Source organism: Acanthopagrus latus, chromosome 1, assembly GCF_904848185.1.
Source record: "Acanthopagrus latus isolate v.2019 chromosome 1, fAcaLat1.1, whole genome shotgun sequence".
Classification (NCBI taxonomy): Eukaryota; Metazoa; Chordata; class Actinopteri; order Spariformes; family Sparidae; genus Acanthopagrus; species Acanthopagrus latus.
The window spans coordinates 30163848-30182873 of record NC_051039.1 but is presented as its reverse complement, the minus strand read 5'-3'; the positions used below and the strand labels follow the sequence as shown (position 1 = coordinate 30182873).

The 19026-nt window shown below is 40.7% G+C and overlaps 1 protein-coding gene and 1 long non-coding RNA gene across 4 annotated transcripts in view; one reads left to right on the top strand and one right to left on the bottom strand.

The window, feature by feature from the left end:
* The first annotated feature begins 7089 nt into the window (after positions 1-7089).
* On the top strand, positions 7090-18176 carry LOC119028509. 2 transcript variants are annotated; one of them, XR_005077726.1, is made up of 4 exons: positions 7092-7133; positions 13619-13848; positions 17243-17371; positions 17603-18176. It is a non-coding gene; the product is annotated as an uncharacterized LOC119028509 (long non-coding RNA). The 2 variants fall into 2 exon arrangements; XR_005077727.1 differs by lacking the exon at positions 13619-13848 and having other exon boundaries at positions 7090-7133.
* neurl1aa (neuralized E3 ubiquitin protein ligase 1Aa) overlaps positions 7133-19026 on the bottom strand; it is a 78750-nt gene continuing 66856 nt past the window's right edge. For both annotated transcript variants that reach the window (XM_037114595.1, XM_037114603.1), the window contains exons 5-6: positions 9496-9645; positions 7133-8223 (exon numbers count right to left, since the gene is read on the bottom strand). In XM_037114595.1, coding sequence (XP_036970490.1) covers positions 7982-8223; positions 9496-9645 — 392 coding nt within the window. In that variant the 3' untranslated portion in view covers positions 7133-7981. The remainder of the gene's footprint in view (positions 8224-9495; positions 9646-19026) is intronic.

Sequence of the window (19026 nt, the reverse complement as noted above, 5' to 3'; positions counted from 1 at the left end):
AGTGTAGCAGAGGATTCGAAAGGTTTAGTCGCATCTAATGAAACAGGCTTCAGGCTCCGGCTCTGGAAAGTGAAGTTGTTTGACAGAGGCAGGGTTAGGTTTGATAAGAAAGTTTTAGTAAGTGTGTCGAAGGTATTTATGGGGATGATTTTGTACGTTTTTCTAATTATTATCTATTTTTGTCTGAGTATGAGAAGAAAGGAAAGAACAATTGACGCTGTGGGGATTTTTCTCAAGCAGTTGAGGTAAAAAAAAAAAAAAAAAAAGTTCCCAGCCTGTGAATCAGGGAATGCTGATTATTTATGTGAACATTTTTCTCTGAATCGCAGTTGTTTGATGCACCAGCGGGCATCAGCAGGATCTCTCTCTGCGTTCTAGAAAAGAGGCTGTGTCGAGGAACTAGGCTGTGTCTCTGTGGCTCTTTTCTTCGTCTCCGTCTGAATCTGTGTTTCTAAGTAGCACAACAGTGTATCTTAATTAACCTCAGCCAGTCGGAGGATATTCTAGCACTAACAGCTTTCTGATCGAGAACACTGCGCTGCTGTCATTTTGCATGGGAGCCTCAGGTGCCGGGCGTAGCTCAGCCGCATTTCGAAGGTGGAGGTGACTGCTGTTGAGTTAGATTTATGGAGCCTGTTTTTGTCCTCGATGTTGCATTTATGGAATTTGTCACCACCCTGCTGTGGAGAGCAGTGTGCCAAAAGAAAGAAAAAAAAAAAAAGAACACTTGGAAGCCTGACGCCATCAAACTCCTGATCTGTACATCCGTTACACTAACAAACGCAGTAACAACTACAGGCCACGAGATGGACCAAAGGAGGTGCTATTCTTTTTTTTTTTTTTTTTAGTTTTTTGTTTAATTACCATTGTTGTTATGCAAATTGTGTTAAACTCTTGCAAACTCCTTGTTTTCAAAAGATATGCCATGAAGAGGCTAAGGAGGCTTTATTCCACTGTAAATGTCAGTGAATCATCCCACGGTGACTCATCTACCCACCAAATCATACACGGTGACGAAGCCGCAGACGGATCATCATTACACTGAACTCCAGTGTGCTAGGATGAGATCCGCTGAGAGTAAATGCTATCCAAATGCATTTCTGATCGGAGACATTCTGCACTCGTGCATTCCTTTTGAAAACAGGGCATTTTCTTATTTACCTTTTCATTTTGACAACCCTTTTTTTTTTTTTTTTCTTTTTGTATCTTGTACATGTTTACATTGTATCTCGCATTGCCCAAAAGAGAAACAATATTAAATGTATTATCTTTGTTGTTTTAAACTGACTCCTGTTGATTTGTCTCACACTTCCAGTCACATCTGCCGCTGCAGATAAAGAGCAGCAACCCGAACCTTCCAGCTCACAACACAGCCAGATAGAATGTGACAGTAATATTACAGATTGAGACATTTATCTCTATTCGCCGCATTGTGAAAGCCAGATTAAGTGACTAGAGGAGCAGAACAATGCAGCAGGTTACATATAGCACGGTATGACTTATGAGAGGAACGTGTGAAGGGGTTGAGAGCAGGGAATGAAGACGAACGAGCTCTCGGTGCCATAGTTTGCCACTGAAGAGGAGAGACAAGATTTTCAGCTTTTTTTGTATATTTAACATCCCTCTGTCCCAAAGCCAAGCCATTAATCTGCAACTCTTGAAAAGGAAAACAGGTTTTCCGGAGGATTCAGCAGGTCAGGCGATCACGCTCGATCTTCTGGCACTATCTGATATCACCATGTTGGTGTCGTTTTTTTTACAGCGTCATAGTTAATGTTGCTCCAAAACTGCCACTGTAACTGAAACAGTCTTATTTGTGTGATGCCATTGCTTTGCAACTTGGAAGAAATGCCGGAAAAGTATACAGAAATGTTTCACTTCTAACATGTGGTTAACAGTGTGAAAGACCAAGCCATCTTTTCCTAAACATGCCTAAGTGTTTTTGTCACCTAAACCTAACCAAACTGTGACAGAAAACTGAAAGAAGAAACAAATCAACACAATAATGAGAGAACACTATAACAGTTAGTTCCAAACAGGATGCAGGAGTCTTGTACTAAATTAAATCAGCCACCACAAAATGGGGACTTTGTCTCTTTTGCCTAAGTTGTAATGGTGGTCGTAGTACAACAATGATTATGTTCCAGGAACAACACCAACACAAGATGCACAGCTATGACATCACAACAATGTGATATGGCCATTGCCATGACAGTCCACAGAACATGATTATCATAATGTTCTATGGACATTACCAGTGCTGCAATATTAGAAACACTGCTCTTCTATAAATGTTTAGCATTTAAAACTGTGCTGAGATGCTAACATTGAAAAATTAGGACCATTTAAAGATGTTCTGGCAAGTACACACAGAGCAACATCAGCATTCATTTAGAATTATGTTTGTGTCTTGAAGAATTTGTCAAAGTCAATATTTTCAATAAGTTAGTTAGTTTTGGTCTCCACTGTTTCCTGTGAATAAATGTAGCTCTTCATCTGCTAAATCTTCTTCTATATCCACTGTTTGGTGTTGGGGTTATCGGAACTTTTTTTTTTTTTGCTGGAACTAATGATGACAGTGGTAACAGTGAACAAAAACAGCAAAGCTTCTAAAACATTCAGAAGAACTGAAGGAAACTGCTGTCTGTCCTCCAGCTCGGTCTTTTCGATGGCATGTAAAGCAAATGCCACTGATTAAAATTCAACATTGTCAGTACTTCCTCAATTGATGGCGCATTATTGATCAAAACCCTTCATGTGTTAACACACAGGTAATGTGTACCAGTGTGTGTCCACTAGATGGCTCTGTTAAACCATTCATGCTTCAAACTCTCCTCCAGACAGCAGCAGTGTTGACATGACGGAGAGTGAGCGCAGACAGATTTTCATATGAATAGACCAGCACATTACATACTCAATATGTACATTGACAATGAGATCTGAAATGAAATTCTATTATGATCTATCCCTTATTTTATACAGCGCGACTAATAATATCGGGTGTGAACACTGAAGAGCGATGATCTCTGGCAGGGTTGAGGATGCTCAGCTGAACAATGACAAGTATTAGATATACTTGTCTGAATTATTCTTTTCACGAGATTATTACTCATGCTATTCATATCCATCAGCCGGTTCTTTTATATGGAGATGCCATGAGTTGTCGATTGCAATCACAGCTAGAAAGCTATGAGGGCGCTCAGAGGAGACATCTGGATGAGATGCTTCATGAATTTACAGTGCAGCCCATCCACAGTGTTGTTGTAAGTGCTGCGTCGTGGGCAACTGGACTTGTTTCGGTTTCTTGAAGGCGCTCCTTCGGTTCTGAACTGATGGATGGGAGGTGACCTGGATGGCTCAACGGCATCTCGACAGTGTATGTTTCAGCCAAGGGGTTTCACTGATCTCCTGATCCCCTACCTGTCACAATATGGCCACCCAGCAGCTGTGCCTGGGACAGAGGCTGTCGCACATGATGCAACAGAGGGCCAGCGCCCCTCCAGACGACCAGGCATCGTGCTCGCCCACATATGAAAATGCACCGCTGACTGCATCTGCATTGTTGGCCAACTCACACTCTGGTTTCTTTAGATCTCTGTGCCAAAGGTCAAGTGCGTATAAACTATTGCCATTCCATTAGCAGGTCCAATATTTAACCAGCGAGGGAGAATGACAATGAACTGGAGTAAAGGAAAGTTTAAGCACATACAATTATATGACAACTGGCCAAACTTCAAGTGTTGATGAAGGCCATGTGATACAGCTCCAGGAAAGGTAAGTGAATTATGAATCAAATTATTACAACAACTAACTAACTTCACCGTTCAAGATGTGGAAATGCACCTGGTCTACAAAAGACACTTTGTAAAATCGAGATCTGTTAAAACTCCTTGCACATGTCTAGTCTCTACACTAGTTGGCCAAGTGACACAAAACTTATTTTTGTGTGTCTTTGAGTCCAGATGTATTTATCCACTTTATCTTATAATGAATGATATTGTATGGAATCCCCTTCTCTTGCTTTAACTTGAACTTAAATCACTTCATGGCTGTGGGAAAGGAAGGCATGGGGACAACATATTCCTCAGTAACTCAATCTCTTTTAATGTCCACTTCTTCCCATTAGGACGACAACAGCACTCTCTCACAAGGTGATACATCACTTCCCATTGTCTCATGTCACTCTGCACTCTAAATCACCCTTAACCCTAAAGGGGGGGGTGCACCACATTATGCACTTCCCAGTTTAACTTAAAGGGGAGCATATAATGTAATGTATGACATTACAATGTATGAAATTATTCTAATATCTGAATAAACAAGGGAATAAAATAAGTTTATCCACAAAAAATAGCACATTTTCACAAAAAATCTAATGTTACAATATGTTGAATAGAACATCGTTATATAGTGAGAACATGTCAATGTTAGCATGCTTACACTGTTTTATATGCTGAATATTTATAAAATGCATTTATCATGTCGTTGATTATATCTCTGCTTGTTGCAAAGTAAGATAGATGTACTGAACTGTTATCAGGTCATAAGTGCCAGTGTTGTGTTTACAACCTGTGCCCACAATTGACCAAGATAGATGGATGCAGATTTAAAAATCCAAAATACATATTTCTCCTCTTACCCGTAGTGCAATTTATCCATCTAGTTATTAAAACAACATTAAAACAATCCACAGACTTTTTTGTGAGCATCTAGGGTTGGAACTATGTTGTCTTTCTGCCAGCTGTATCACGAGGAAGAAGGAAGCGTGGAATGTACATATTACTGTTGTCCTCCTCTGCTGAGCTGTGATGTTATCTAGCTGTAGCACACTGGTGTTGCACACTTCTGAATTCGGTATGAATGCTCCCTTACAGTTACATAACCTACAACTGGTGCTGTCTTGTAATCCAATATATTATGTTGGTTTTTGCTGAAAGAACAATTTGTGTCATTGTGTACCTGTGTCAATGTCACTTCAGTTAAGAAACAAACGATTTTTGCTCAAACACATCTGGAAAATTTATTAACCAATCATCCGACTTACACTGAACAGAGCTCACAAACAAACACTTTGCTGTTTCAAATGAAAACAAAAGAAAATACAGGTATGCAAAGTACTTCAGCTGCTGAGTCACAACAATGGACAAATATAGTATTTCTAGCCACTGGTTCCAGTCTACATGAATACTAACAGCTTTCCTCTCTGATGCTCGTCTACGGTTGGTCCCGATGTTCATGCAGAGTGAAAAGATTACTCATGCATGGCAAAAAGTACTAAGAGCTACAGAAAGAATCTCTAAATGTGCTGCTGTGCGACTGGCTGGAGTCATGTCTGGATATAGTGGCAATGTAGAAAAAAGCAAACACGCAAGAAAAGCTTGAAAAGGTCTGGAGGAATTAGTCCACACATCATAGATGGACAAATAAATAGTACATTACAGGATCAATAACATTCAAGGAGCCTGTGGATGCGAAAATTAAAAAAAAAAAAAAAAAAAATGGCATTACATCTGTTCATAAGGTTTGTACAGAATATTTTACAAACGAAAATCTTTGTCAAATTGTTTTTAGCTTGTTTTAAAGTGTTAATCAATGTGGTCCAAAAATGTATGTAAATGTTAAAAAAAGCCAATATTGAATACAGGGTTTTACACCAAGGAAATGACATTTATATAATGCATCAAAGACTAAGGAAAAAAAAAAAATCAGTGATTTTTCGATTTGGTCGGAGTGTCTGCACAAAATAAAACATGCCACATTTGAGTCTCAGAGAGCAACGCCAGCCTAAACATTTACAAGATTACAATCAGTAGCATCATAAAGTGACATTTATCATTGCCATACAGTGATGGCTTTCAGACTATATAACGATAAGAGATATAAAACCAGAATGGGACATAGGGCTACCTAACATGGGTTTACACACAAGAAGATAAATAACAAAAGAGAAAGAATGAAATTCACGGATTGTAATAAAACCCAATAGTTTCTATCTTGCACCCCAAAGCAATGAGGTTTTGATTGTGTACTGCAATATCTCTTATTGCGGTAAGGTACAAGCAACGCTCTATAATATCACTATTAGAAAACAAGAATACATTTAGATTCTCATGGTTTTGGATTACAAGAAAACTAATTGTAGAATCATGATTATCAATCACAACAAATTTAAAAAGTTTTTTTTTTCTTTTTTTTTTTCAAATCAAGCACACTGATAAAAAAAATCTCTCTAAATACATAAGTTAACATTCAAATGTGAATTAACACTTCAAGCAGTAGCGTAATTGAACTGTAATGTGGGAGGAGGGATGTGTTAAGAATCACTGTCAGCATTTTCCCAGAAAGGACAGCTGGCAAATGCCATAGCAGCATAGGTTTGAGCCCCATTTGTTGCTTATCTACAAAATGAAGTAAAACATCATTATTACAAAACAGCCTCTCAGCTTTGTGTGATGTCCTGTAATATGCTATGGCTTACTGCTGAGGTGGTGTATTTACAGCTGAAATTTCTCTCAGTACGTTTTATACTGAACAGAGGGGATAGGAATCACACAAATACTCAAAATACACTTTCTTATAACCCTGCACCCAAGCTGATTCTGTAAAGGATCTTTGCTGCTGGTGAAAGGCCTGTGACAAGGGATATTACATATTTTAATAGCTGAATATCGAAAAATGTCATGGATTTGTTTTTACAAAAATAACTTTAAATTGTTGTGCTTTCTCTCCTCTGAGTGAACACTGTGTGACCGTTTGTGACACAGAGTGGTATTATTTGGTAATTTGTCAAGGGTTTTGGAAAATGGCAGAAAACACAGAACACGATCCATCTGCACGTTGCAAATGAGTCTTCTGTGGGTTAAGGCAGGAGGCTGTGTTGTGTCCGTAGTGGCGTCCGATACCATGGCAACAATCCTCTGACTAGGTGTTGTTATGGGAACTGTTTTAGAGGGCCTGTCAATTCATCATGAGTGCTCACAGTGTATAAGGTAAGGGTGTAGGTAAAGTTTGAAGAAATAGTTCACATCTTAAAAAAGGTCCCTGGCCCTGAGGATAACCCAAATTATCTTTTTCCTTTTCCAACTTCCAGTTTCCTTTCATAGATTCGGAGCTTCTGAGTCTGCAGGACGCAGGTTGGTAGATGTTTAAATATTAATGTCTTTCATTCTCTCGGTCTATAATGGGGCATTTCTGAGAGGACGAGGCTGATTTCAGTGCAACATACCACATTGCAGAGCAAGCAGCTAGCTAGCACAACAATATAGCTACCACCGACATTTGCAATAGAACTACCATGACGGTACATTAGATTATACGAGCACGAGATGTGTTACAATCCTACTTAATATACTCAGCACCGCCTTGCGTCTCTAAGCACATCACTCACTGATAATCACCACAACAAATACAGAAATCCATCACTCCAGTATTACAGTGACTTCTCTTCTCCAAATCTCAGTAACACACAGACACAAGTTGTGACATACTGAGATGATTACCTGCTGTGGTGTGAGGCCATATTTCAGAGCTTCGAGTCGTCCTCTGAGATTACTGAGACTTTCAGCCCCAAAGTGGCTCATTTGCGCTGACGCAAATGGGTGGCACTCCCCTAAATCTTTAACATGGCGCCAGAGATGAAATAATTTTGGAATAGGTTCAGTTTCTCTCCCTCAAAGTCCTCCAAGATCATAGGAGAGAGTGAACACTCTGCGGGTAAGAATTAAGTTCTCTGTGGAAACCCACTGCCACATCAAGTGCCACCTCTGCAGGGAGGTTGTGACAGCGACTATCAAGTGAAAGAGACCTTTCAAGTAAAGCAGTACTTGCTTTGGAAAAAGTCATTCAAGAGAACCAGCCAACAATACACGTATGAAAATCCTAATTGAGAGTACCAGAGTTCGTATTCCCTGAACATAGACGTTTCTTTCCCGGACTCTGAGATTCTGCTGTTCCTAGAGAGTCTGTCTGTCCGTCTGTCCCCCTACGTACTCCGGTAGGTCTTGATAATGTCTTTGATCTGCCTTCTGCAGATGGGGCAGCAGGCGTTGGACATCTTCTTGAGTTTGAGGCCGCAGGTGTAGCACAGACACATGTGTCCACAGGCGTAGATGACCGTGTCCACCATATTCTCATAACAGATAGAGCACTCATCGGACCAAGTCCCACGGCATGCTGGGAACGTAGGCGATTTGGGGAGGCTGACTGGTGAATTTGGGTTTGTTCCTGTGGTGAAATTGGAATGAAATGTTCAATAAGGAAAAATGCCAAAAGTAGTCAAGTAAATGTATCCTCTATCCTGCAAACATCCTGTGATTTTCAATGCATTTCAAACACTTTTAGGACATGGAACATACAAAATACCTTTGATGGAATGTGACTATATACATCTACTGTCACTGTCACTGTAAAATCTGACAAAGTGACTTTACTTCAAAGTAGTTAAAGTAAGTTGTTAACACTTTTTAGCTTGTAAAACTTACATTTTTTTAAAGTAAAGTGAACTTTAACTGTATACTTAAGTAAAAAAGTTTGAGGCACTATTTTAATTTTCTGCTTCTTTACTAACTTCCACCAGATTTTATATGCAAATATTGTTCTTTTTACGCCATTTCATTATTAGCAACATTACATACTTGTTACTTTGCAGATTGTGTTGCATCAGAGCCACAGTAGTGCATTTAAAGAAATGTATATTTTTTTTCTACAATTGCATTGACAAGATAAGATGAAACCTGATGAAGGTCTAAGTACCGAATATTGTCATTAAACTTAATTGCAAGTGAAGTGGACCGTGTGCAGGAGTCATTTCCTGATCTACAATTGCATTAAAATAACATTGATTCTGATAATTAGAAAAATGCAGAGTTTCTGATCTGATTAATGAACAGATCGATAATCAGGTCAACCCACAATGTGCGGCGCATTTTTGTATATAAATGTATAATTTACTTTCACTTGCTTTTGATACTAAAGTACATCTAATATCAGTTACTTTAAGATCTTTACTCAGCGACTATTTGTATGGGTCACTTTTATCAAGTAAATCACCATTTCTTTACTTTTACTCAGTTATGACTACTGGGTGCTTTTTACAACAGCGAAATCTGAGCTGGAGATGTGCAAACATGAAAACTACATCCAGTTAACGGAATGAAATGACACAAAATGGCAACTCAGCCTGATTATTAGTCTAAAAAACAACAGTTGTATATAAGAAGATTTGTATCAGGTTTATGTCTTGAACTCAAAAAAGACACTGCATCAGTCCCATTTATATAACCCACCTATGTGACATAATAATACATGCCCAACATTCAACACATCCAGCTGCAGCTGCAGCTGCAGCAGCGGTGGGACCATGAAGCGCTAGCCATTGTTTCTAACTATCGGAGGATGACATCTGCTCACTGTCCCTTAATGGCTTCCACTCAGTCCCCTGTGAGGTGATAGATTATCTGCTTCTCTACTAGTAGCTCTCTATCTGGGTGTACCTACCCCCTGCTGAGCTGCAGTACGCCGCAGAGCACAGGCCTCCGTTCAGAACTGGATCAGAGCTGCCACTGCCCAGGGTGCTGGGGGTGTGTGGAGAGGAGGAGGGTGAGCTGGGGTTCGACGTGGTCCGCGGATCCCCGACATGAGTGGAACCTAGTCGGAGAAGATTAAAGCAGGAGGTTAGATGTTTAATCAGAACTCGAATTACTCAACAAATTCATTTAGTTTGGTTTGTCTCTGTAACACCTGCTGAAAGGGTACATAGGTACAGACAATGAACTGAAGCAGGACTCACTTTTTCCCCACTAGGTTACATTTATAGTCATGAAAGTGCAGAGAGCACTCCAATCTGTAAGAACAGTCATTTTAGAAGTGAGCACATTCATCACTAAAAACAAGAGCTCTCCTCTTTCTTTTTTGGGAAAGAGTATTTCAAAACAGAGTTGGCGTCCTTCAGTCTTTCCATATCCTATATTTACATGATGGCTGGAAAAGGAATGAGAATTCCAAGAACACATTGCCAATGATGCCTACAAAGACAGGTCAGGCTGTTTATGGCTGCAGGTTGCTTGACATGACAATCTTGAGTCAAAGTCATTAACAAAGCACAAGCTGAACATGTGAGTATTCATTATTCAGTGGGTCAAATGGCTATGATTTATTTCAAAGGTGTCGCTCGTCACGATGGATCGACTGAGAAATGTTCTTTGACTTGATTTCTACGGCCTTATGGCTCAGTGTTTTAACTGTAAACAAGCTCTTGTCAGTTTTGTGTCCAGATGCATGCACTTGTGTTCAGTGAAAAAGCTCTGATGGTCCCGGTGTGCACACCCATACTAGCACCAAACAGCTGCCACTGAAGAGGAGTGGAACATTTAGCACCTAAACAGCCAGATAGTTCTCTTAGCAGTAGATGAAGAGCAAAACAACGCTAAAAGAAGAGTCAGTGTTGGACTTAAAGGGTAAGTGTGTTTACAGGTTTGGGTAAAAAGCAGAATCAAGCCTTTTGTGCACAATGTAGACACCATCTTCAATTCTGCTCTATAAGTCTTGATCATTTGTTTATAGGCTGTCCAGATTTAACATAGCTTCAATAGTTTACCATTACAGGTAGTGCAGAGACATCACAATACCCAACAAATGAATATGCAAATGAGTTGTCTTGCAGAGCAAGCATGTAATCAACAACAAAGAATTCCTATCCAATGCTATAGTGCTTCTCAATGTAAACGCTGATTACTTTAATTACCTGCCCTGCAGCTTGCTGTCAAAATATAGCACACTAAAAACTGCATCAGAAACTGCACTGTGTGCACAGCAGATATTCATGCATCCGATTTCAGGTCCTGCTCTTCTTTCCAAAGAGCATCACTCCACAGTGGTGAATGTTACTGGGGAAGATTTCATGGTGTGTCTATGAAACCAGAGTCATCTGGTGTGGCAGAGTCACTGTCAACACTGACCAGTAACATCATGACAGCCCCACACTAACGAATGCCCCAGCAGTCTGCCAGGCTGCATGCCATCTGCACCAGCGCTCTAATCAATCAAACCGATGCCCAGGGCCAGCAGACACAAGCCTGCTTCACTTTAGGGCCAAGCCAATAATGTGTCATTGGAATTTAGAGAAACTGTCCCATAATGACTGGCAGCTCATAAACAGCAGCAATGTTTCTGTTACAGTTGGTGAGTCGTCGTGTCACTGCTGCGCGTAATTCTATATCAGGAGCTGTATCATGTGGCATTTCAGGGGTGGGGGTGGGGGATCAAGAATCTCTATTGTTTGCATACCAGGGGTTGCCCTGGTGCTTTCTGAGCCCCTTCGGCTGTGCATGTATGTATGATTTGTACTGTATGTATAGTGTGTAACATTATATAACAGGTCACCATGAGTAAATGCATTTTCAGCCAAGCAGAACACGTGAGATGCTCTACCCATTGTCTATGTTTAGATACAAGACAGACCACAAGTATAAGAAGATGTTGATCAGCACTGGCAGATTGGTATTCCATCACAAGCAAACGCAAAATGTATTTTCTCTTCTGTAACCTGCCTGGCATTCAAAAATACCCCTGCTACCTGACTAGATCAAACCACAAATGTGAAATTGTCATGATGAATTTTATTTTCTAAGGTAAACTGATCTGGGTCTAGAAAGCCCTGAATTGAAATGTAACCCTGGGGGTGGGCAAATGTGACCCCCCCCCCCCCCACACACACACACACACACACACACACACACACACTGCAGGTCTGCAATAAAATAATTACATCACAAATAATAGGTCAAACTGGGAAGATACATGTGGTCAAACAATCATACAGGTTGAACACACACTGTTCAAAGTTACAAAGGGCTGTAAGAAACCTTTGAAAGTTTTATCTACAGTAACCTCAAATGTTAGCCTCATCCTGGAAATGCTTAAAAAAGGCCAATAATCTTTTTGAACACCTAAAACTAATTCTCTCTGAGATCCTCATTAGAAAACCTAGCATCAAATACTTCACATATAACTTAAAATTAGATAAGAGAAGATACGAGAAATGGATTTTAGGGTATACGGTACACTTTATATGCAATGTCTTTCAGTGTTTTTGTTTTTAAAGGTTTAGAAAATACCTCTGAAAGAATAATAATTAAAGAAGAACTTTGGTCGATTTTAATCATGCAGCTTCATTGCTCAAGCTACCCTTGACTTGCCAGTGCCAAAGGTGTGAACACATTAGTCGTCATTAGTTAATAGTCAATAGACGTGAACACACTAGTATATCCATCGAGCGTGTGCTTAACAGGCTTAACAGGCTATTATAAGGCTCATGGCTCATGACAGGCTGTAACATGGACATGTACATTATGAACAGAAAAACGAAAATGCTGGAATATGTTTCTGTCTGCAAAATTCAAGTTTCCATCTCTGCCAGTGAGGGAGTAAGTGCAAGCTCGCGGATTGGCTAGTTTGGTCTAGCTACTGGAAGACACGGATGTCAACAAACTGGTATGTAGCTCCTTGCACAAACACACTGTTTTAACTACTTTTTTATTCATTTTGAGTCATACACGCTACAGTGCTGTGTTGTAAGGTGTCTGCTGATGTTGCAAAACTTTTGGGGTGAGATGTGGAGCATGTTAAGATGCTTAAAACACAGTGTAAAGTTCTGACCCCATGCTGTTAGCTGTCAATGCTAACGCCCTGTAATGGTTGGCCAAATGTGTTTGCGTCACATACTGGCAAGTCAAGGGTAGCTTAGCAATGAAGCTGCATGTTTAAACTGACCGAAGTTTTCCTTTAAATACAAAAATTAGGTGCAACCAATTTTTCATTCTGATTTCCATTCATGGATTTTATCCTTTGCTCAGCTCAGGAAATGCCACCACCTCACAAACCACTGCACCAACAATAAGTAGAGTAATATATCATTATTAATATTCAACAAATGAGCTGTGACGGATGGACTGTCTCTTCTAAAAACATGCTGCTATTTCCCAGCAATGCAAAACAAATTAAATCAATCTCCTGATTATTGCACGTCTTCTGTTTGTGCATATGGACCTAGGAAAACTAGTGACTGCATGGTATGGACAGAAAAAAATAAGGGCTTCAGTGTGCATGAAACAAGGTTGGTGTTGTCCAAGATCCAAACTTCTTATAGGTATTCCAAATGGCCACCCTCATAATCATGCAAATGAGGCTGAAGGCGCAGAATTACAGACAAGTAGACTACAGAACCCAGTCTACGTTCACATCTACAGTATACATTTGAAAGCTGCAACGATTGTTGGATTATTTGGTAAAAAATGTCAAAAACTGTTTCAGCCCCACAGATTGATATGGGATATCAGACTCCAACAGTCACTTTGTTTGAAGCATACTGGTAACTTTAAATGTGCGCTGAAAAACCCCGTCACGTGAACTATTTTGTGTTAAAGGCTAAGAATCATGCTGTGAGTGTTGATCAGTAAATCACCGTGCCGCCCCCGCAAGGTGCTGCCGGACTTGTCATGTTTCACCTTTTATCGGATTACTCCAGCCTGATCACCCTGCAGCCCTGCAGCATGAGTGCTTTCCCCGTGGAACTGAATCCTCTTTCTCTCTGTCCATCTCTCCCCGTTAATCCCTTTGGCAGGCCGGCACCACCCATTCAGGGCAGCTGAGGCATGATCTGTGGTGCCCAGCCCTGATCCCGCCTGCTCACCACTAGATTAAAGCGACCTGTGTGAACAGCTGTGACAAGGCAGGCCTCTGCTCTGTGGCAACATCTCTGCTGCTATCTACTTCATCTATCATCTAATAACCCATCCATTCATCTTTAGTATATATGAGTTCATCTATGGAGAAACATGTAAAGCATTGGAGGTATGTGATCAGGGAGCTGGGTGGGGCTGAGGCTGAGGGGAGGTCAAGGGTTGGGGTGTAGATGCCTGACAGCCTTCAGCCTTGGGGAAGAAAGGAGTTCAACGTAAAATCTCCAAACCTTACTGTAGACTGGAAAAACAACAGAAAGAAAGAGAGAAAGAACGAAAGAAAGAACGAAAGAAAGAAAGAAAGAAGAGGGAAAATACCCTTTCAAATAGTTTACATTAACATTTCCTTGGTGAAACAGGACCCTCAAACACAAAATGGGTGGCTGTTAATTTAATTGCCAGCAACGTCTTTTCGCTGAGGCACTCCTGGGACAAATGTGCACTTAGGCTCCGTTTGTTTTGTGCGTTTAGATCCGATGGGAAGAAAGCAGCTCAGAAGGCAGTTGTTTAAGGTCATGGTTTACCCTGCTGCAAAAAAATGGTAGTAATCTTTTTTGTCTGGGATGGAGATATTATCTGAAGAGACAAAAGAGCTGCTCTGGAGGGACGACGCATCACATCACACATCTGAGTTGCTTAACCCTTTATCAGATTGTGTATGTGCTTCCATACGTATGTATAAAGTTAGCTGCACTGTGTGACATTTTTGCAGTTATTATTATTATTATTATTATTATTATTATTATAAGTTACAATGACATTTAAAGGACTGAAACCAGAAGGTTTTTCTGGTTGAACAAGCACTTTTATATTATAACACTAATGTGGTAAAATTCAATGCCACAGCTGTGCAAATGTACATCACTATAAATGTCAGTTTTTACACCACTGTATACCTTGAATTATTGCCGCAGCCCTCGTATAAACACGTGTATACAAATGCCAAGTGCTCACAAACCACTGTGCCAGCAAATAATAAGGATATATCGGTTAAAAATTCAACAACTGAGGTGTGAAAGATGTGCGGTCTCTTCTATAAGGCGTGCTGCCATTTTCCGGCAGTGCAAAATGAATGAGATCTTCACACAAACTCACTGATTGATCCAATATGCAAGAAAATAATCAGAGCTCATCATTCAATCATTACAACTCACAGGGGAAAGAAGGCATATGAAAATTAATTTCTTATCCTGGTACGAGGATAGGGCATAATTTCCATCGGGGACGGGCCCCCTAAATTATATTGTTTCATTTGATGAAGCCACTTAAAAGACTCTCCACACAAAATCTTCATTCAGTCCAGCTGCAGAAATCCAGTGCAGATAAAATAGTACTTGATCAAAATGTGGATATGTTTCACTGCACACCTTCTGAGGATTACAATGTGTTCAGTTATTATACTTCACTCAGAGCAGTGAGGGATGTGCCCACTACTGCTCCGCCCTTTTCATTGGCATACTGTACTTGCCAGCACTCCTGATTTCCTGAGAGGACACCAGTTTTTTTTTATTGCTTTCTTTTGCTCTAACAACTCTCCTGCATTTCTCCCGATTTTCACACACTTCCCCCTTTTGGTTATCACAACCTGTTCCTGCCACGGTGCAGCGTGCATTCACTGTTCTGTTCCGCCTCGTCCTTCTCAGTGAGCGAGAGACGGACCGAGAAATGGAGAAGAGAAATAAATACTCAAGCAAATTTCCAGTGTCCTGGACACGATTTCGATTTCTTACAGAAAGACTGAAAGGACATTTTACAGGAAAATGGAATGAATCTTGAGAAGCCTGATGATGTTACTTTTGATCACAGAGGTTGCACTGACTTCAATCACAACATGTACCGACTTTTGAAAGGGCAGGGAATCCTCCTTTTATTTTTTAGGTCTCAACATTGGCAAGTATGTTTATTGTTGGAAGTTAGAAGTAAAATCCACTAAAGATTTTTTATCACAAAAAAAAAAAAGTAAATGTCAGTTAGTATATAATGTCAGTTTTTTTTTTTTTGAGATACCAAGATGAGGTACCAGACACAAAATGTTCCTCTTGCAATACTAGGAAAGGAAAAGCTCAAGTGGTATGAGTGCATGGATTGGGTATGGAGGCTAGGGACATGTCATGTGGTATGGTGGCTCATGAATGTGGGCTGGCTGTAGTTGCTAGCTACATCTTGGTTGAATTTATTTGCGCCAAATCTGCACCTGTGGACGAATCATAACAGAAGAAGGTCTCATTTTGATTCAGTCGCAGGAGCCTACAATTATGACTTGTCGACCAAAATCAATTAGATGTCGCAACGACACATTTCTAGATAAACGTGGATGTATGTTAGTGTCTTGAAATTGAGGTTTGGTTTGATTTTCAATAAGTCTTGGCTTTCAGAATATCAAACTCTTATAAGCAGAGTCGGGCGATGAATGCATTTCTGAAGCTGGTGAAGGCGTGATGACAAAAGCTAGCAGGGAACAATTATCAGCTGCACTCTGGTCCTACTCCCTCTCTCCCTAGCCCTCTGTCTCCCTGAGATTATGAATGAAAGGCTTAGTGTAATACACTGCCTGGCTAAAAAAAAGAAAAAAAACCAAAACAAAGTCACCACCTGGATTTGACAAAGCAAACAGGCAAGAGCCTTCCATTGGATAATTACTGCTGTGATTAATATGTTTCCGCTGGCAACCAATCATTTAACCGTAACCGATGCAGTGAGTAGCTTCTCATTTCTTAAACAACCATGTCAGAGGACATATCCTGTGGTCCTGGAGAAGAAAACTCTGTTTCAAAAGGGTCAAATTACCGGCCTGCATCAGGCAAAGAAACTGGGTTAAGAACTGGTTGGAAAAAAATCTTAAATGATTAATTAATTGATAGTAATAATTAACAGTAGAACTCATGGCTATGTTTAATATTGAAAGTAAGAGCATTTCTGGATACACAGTGTGAAGAACATGTAAAGGATTAGGACTAAAAAGCTGCACAGTCTTGAGTAAACCACTGATGAGTGAGGCTAATTGGAAGAAAAGGCTTCAGTTTGCTCAGGAGCATACATGTTGGTCTCTGGATCATTGGAAAAGGGTCATGTGGTCCGATTCACACATCATGCCTGGTGCCTCCTGTACGAGCCTGTGGGGGCAGTGTTGTGATCTATAAATGGATTTTTTTCTTCCCTGATGGGAACGGGCATATTCCAAGATGACAATGCAATGATTATTGAGCTCAAACTGTCATAGGTTCAGGGAGCACGAGGCACCATTTTCACCATAGAGTCCAGACCTTAACCCCACTGAGACTCTCTGGGATGCACTGTACGCGGTGGCCCGACTCTCCCATCATCACTACAAGGTCTTGGTGAAAATGTGTGCAACTCTGGATGGAAATAAGCATTGTAACATTGCGTGAGGTTATCAAAATGATGCCTTGGGCCACGTAGTGTATTCACAATGCTGGGATGGGTTTTCATCTTAATTCGAATAAGCAAAGTCGTGGTTTTCATAATATTTTGATCTTGTCGCTCAGATGACAAAATAAACGGCTGAAGCTTGATGACAGCGGAGAATGGAGCACTGGGCTGTTTCTCCTCCCCTCGCTATTACTACAGGTGTCCCAGGTTCACCACAGATGAATGACACCATTGTAACACAGCAGGTAATGCACCTTGTGTAGCTGCTCTCCTGTTTCTCTTTTTGCCCTTCTGGTGGCAGCACACACCTAGAAACCTCCTGGCAGGGCACGCTTTGCACTGCAATATCTGTGACGTCCTCTGTCCTCACCAACATCAACCACACCTATGTCCTTGTGTGAGTGCATAGTTAGACTGTAAATTACATGCATTTTATTGTTACATATTGTTATATGTACTCTATTCCTTTTTTGAAGAGGGAGAAGAACCTCTGTCTTTCGAAACCAAAGCAACACTCTCGTCTGGTACGAGCTGTTCCTGGACCGCCTTGGAGAAATCCAGAAGACACCAGCGAAAATGACAGAAGTTTCGAAGAGGAGTAGAGAGGAGCGCGGCAGCTGCAGTGTGTGAGGAGGATGTGGGTGGTGAGACATTTCACTTGAGCATGAGTGCGCTGACATTTTAATGGAATCTATAATACATGCGAAGTGGGTCACTGGATGGGTGTCCTATTTCCACACCACAAGGCCCAAGGTCCCCCCACTGTCTCTCCCCCTGTCAGCTGCTCTGCTTTCCACTTGTTTTTGCGAATAATTGCACTAATAAGAGATATGTGGACGACGGAGAATAATAACCCCAGTCATCAAAATAAAACGTTGGTGTTTAAAGCGTCTGCCAACAACAGATGCCTTCTCATTTGTGCGTACCATATGTATCATACAGCAGGGTGAGACTGCTGACAGGTCAGCGACCACTATTTGCAGCAACCTTTCAACATGTGTAAGTGTGAAACCACTGGATAGTTTTAACGAGATGTTCAGATATTTTGTTTGTGGCAATAAAACCAAGATTTTTAAGATTGCGTCAAGACATCCTTGTTAAAATTGTTTCCCACTTCTAAACTAGATCTCAATACATTTAGAATCAATCGTTCACACACCAAAACATGTGAATATGGAACCCAGGTTTTAAAAATACCAGAATTTCCCTTTAATGGACCAGCGTTTCATGTGAACACACATGCACACACACTCTATCCTGCTGGTCGACAGAGTAATATGCACAAAGATGAAAAGCAAGGCTTCAACAAAGACAGTGAGGTAGAGGACTACAAGCTGTTGTACACGACTGTAAACAATTCGAGATTTAAGCTAAAAATGAAGGTCCACAAAATGGTTTCAAGAGAAAGGCAAAGCATTTAACATTTTTTAAACCTCAAGGATACAATCATCAGCGACACAAATAGATTTAGTAGAGAAAGAAAGACCTTTTACTTTCAAATGATAAAATAAGCGTGACATTCGTGGCCATCACTACTAATAGAACTAATGCAGTATCGATTGCGACCACCATCATTACCCTGTCTGAGCACTCTTGGTCGACCCGAGCTGCCCTGATGTATCTGTTTGAGTATGCCTGTTCCTATTAGAACGGTCCACTACTTCATGCTTTGTTTAAAGTGAGAGGCCTCTGTGATGACTGCTTTATCTTTCCATCCTGAGGAGCAGGAGTCCACTGGGACTGCTGGCCTTTCAAGTTTAACATCCCTCACTCCAAGTGGAAGACACGGCTCGAGTTCAGCCCGGCTGAAAGCTTAACTGCTCTCCAGTCATCACAAAGCAATAGATCAAGAGTTGCAGGAGAGAGATAAGAGATGCTTCCTAATTTGAAGCAGCTGGAA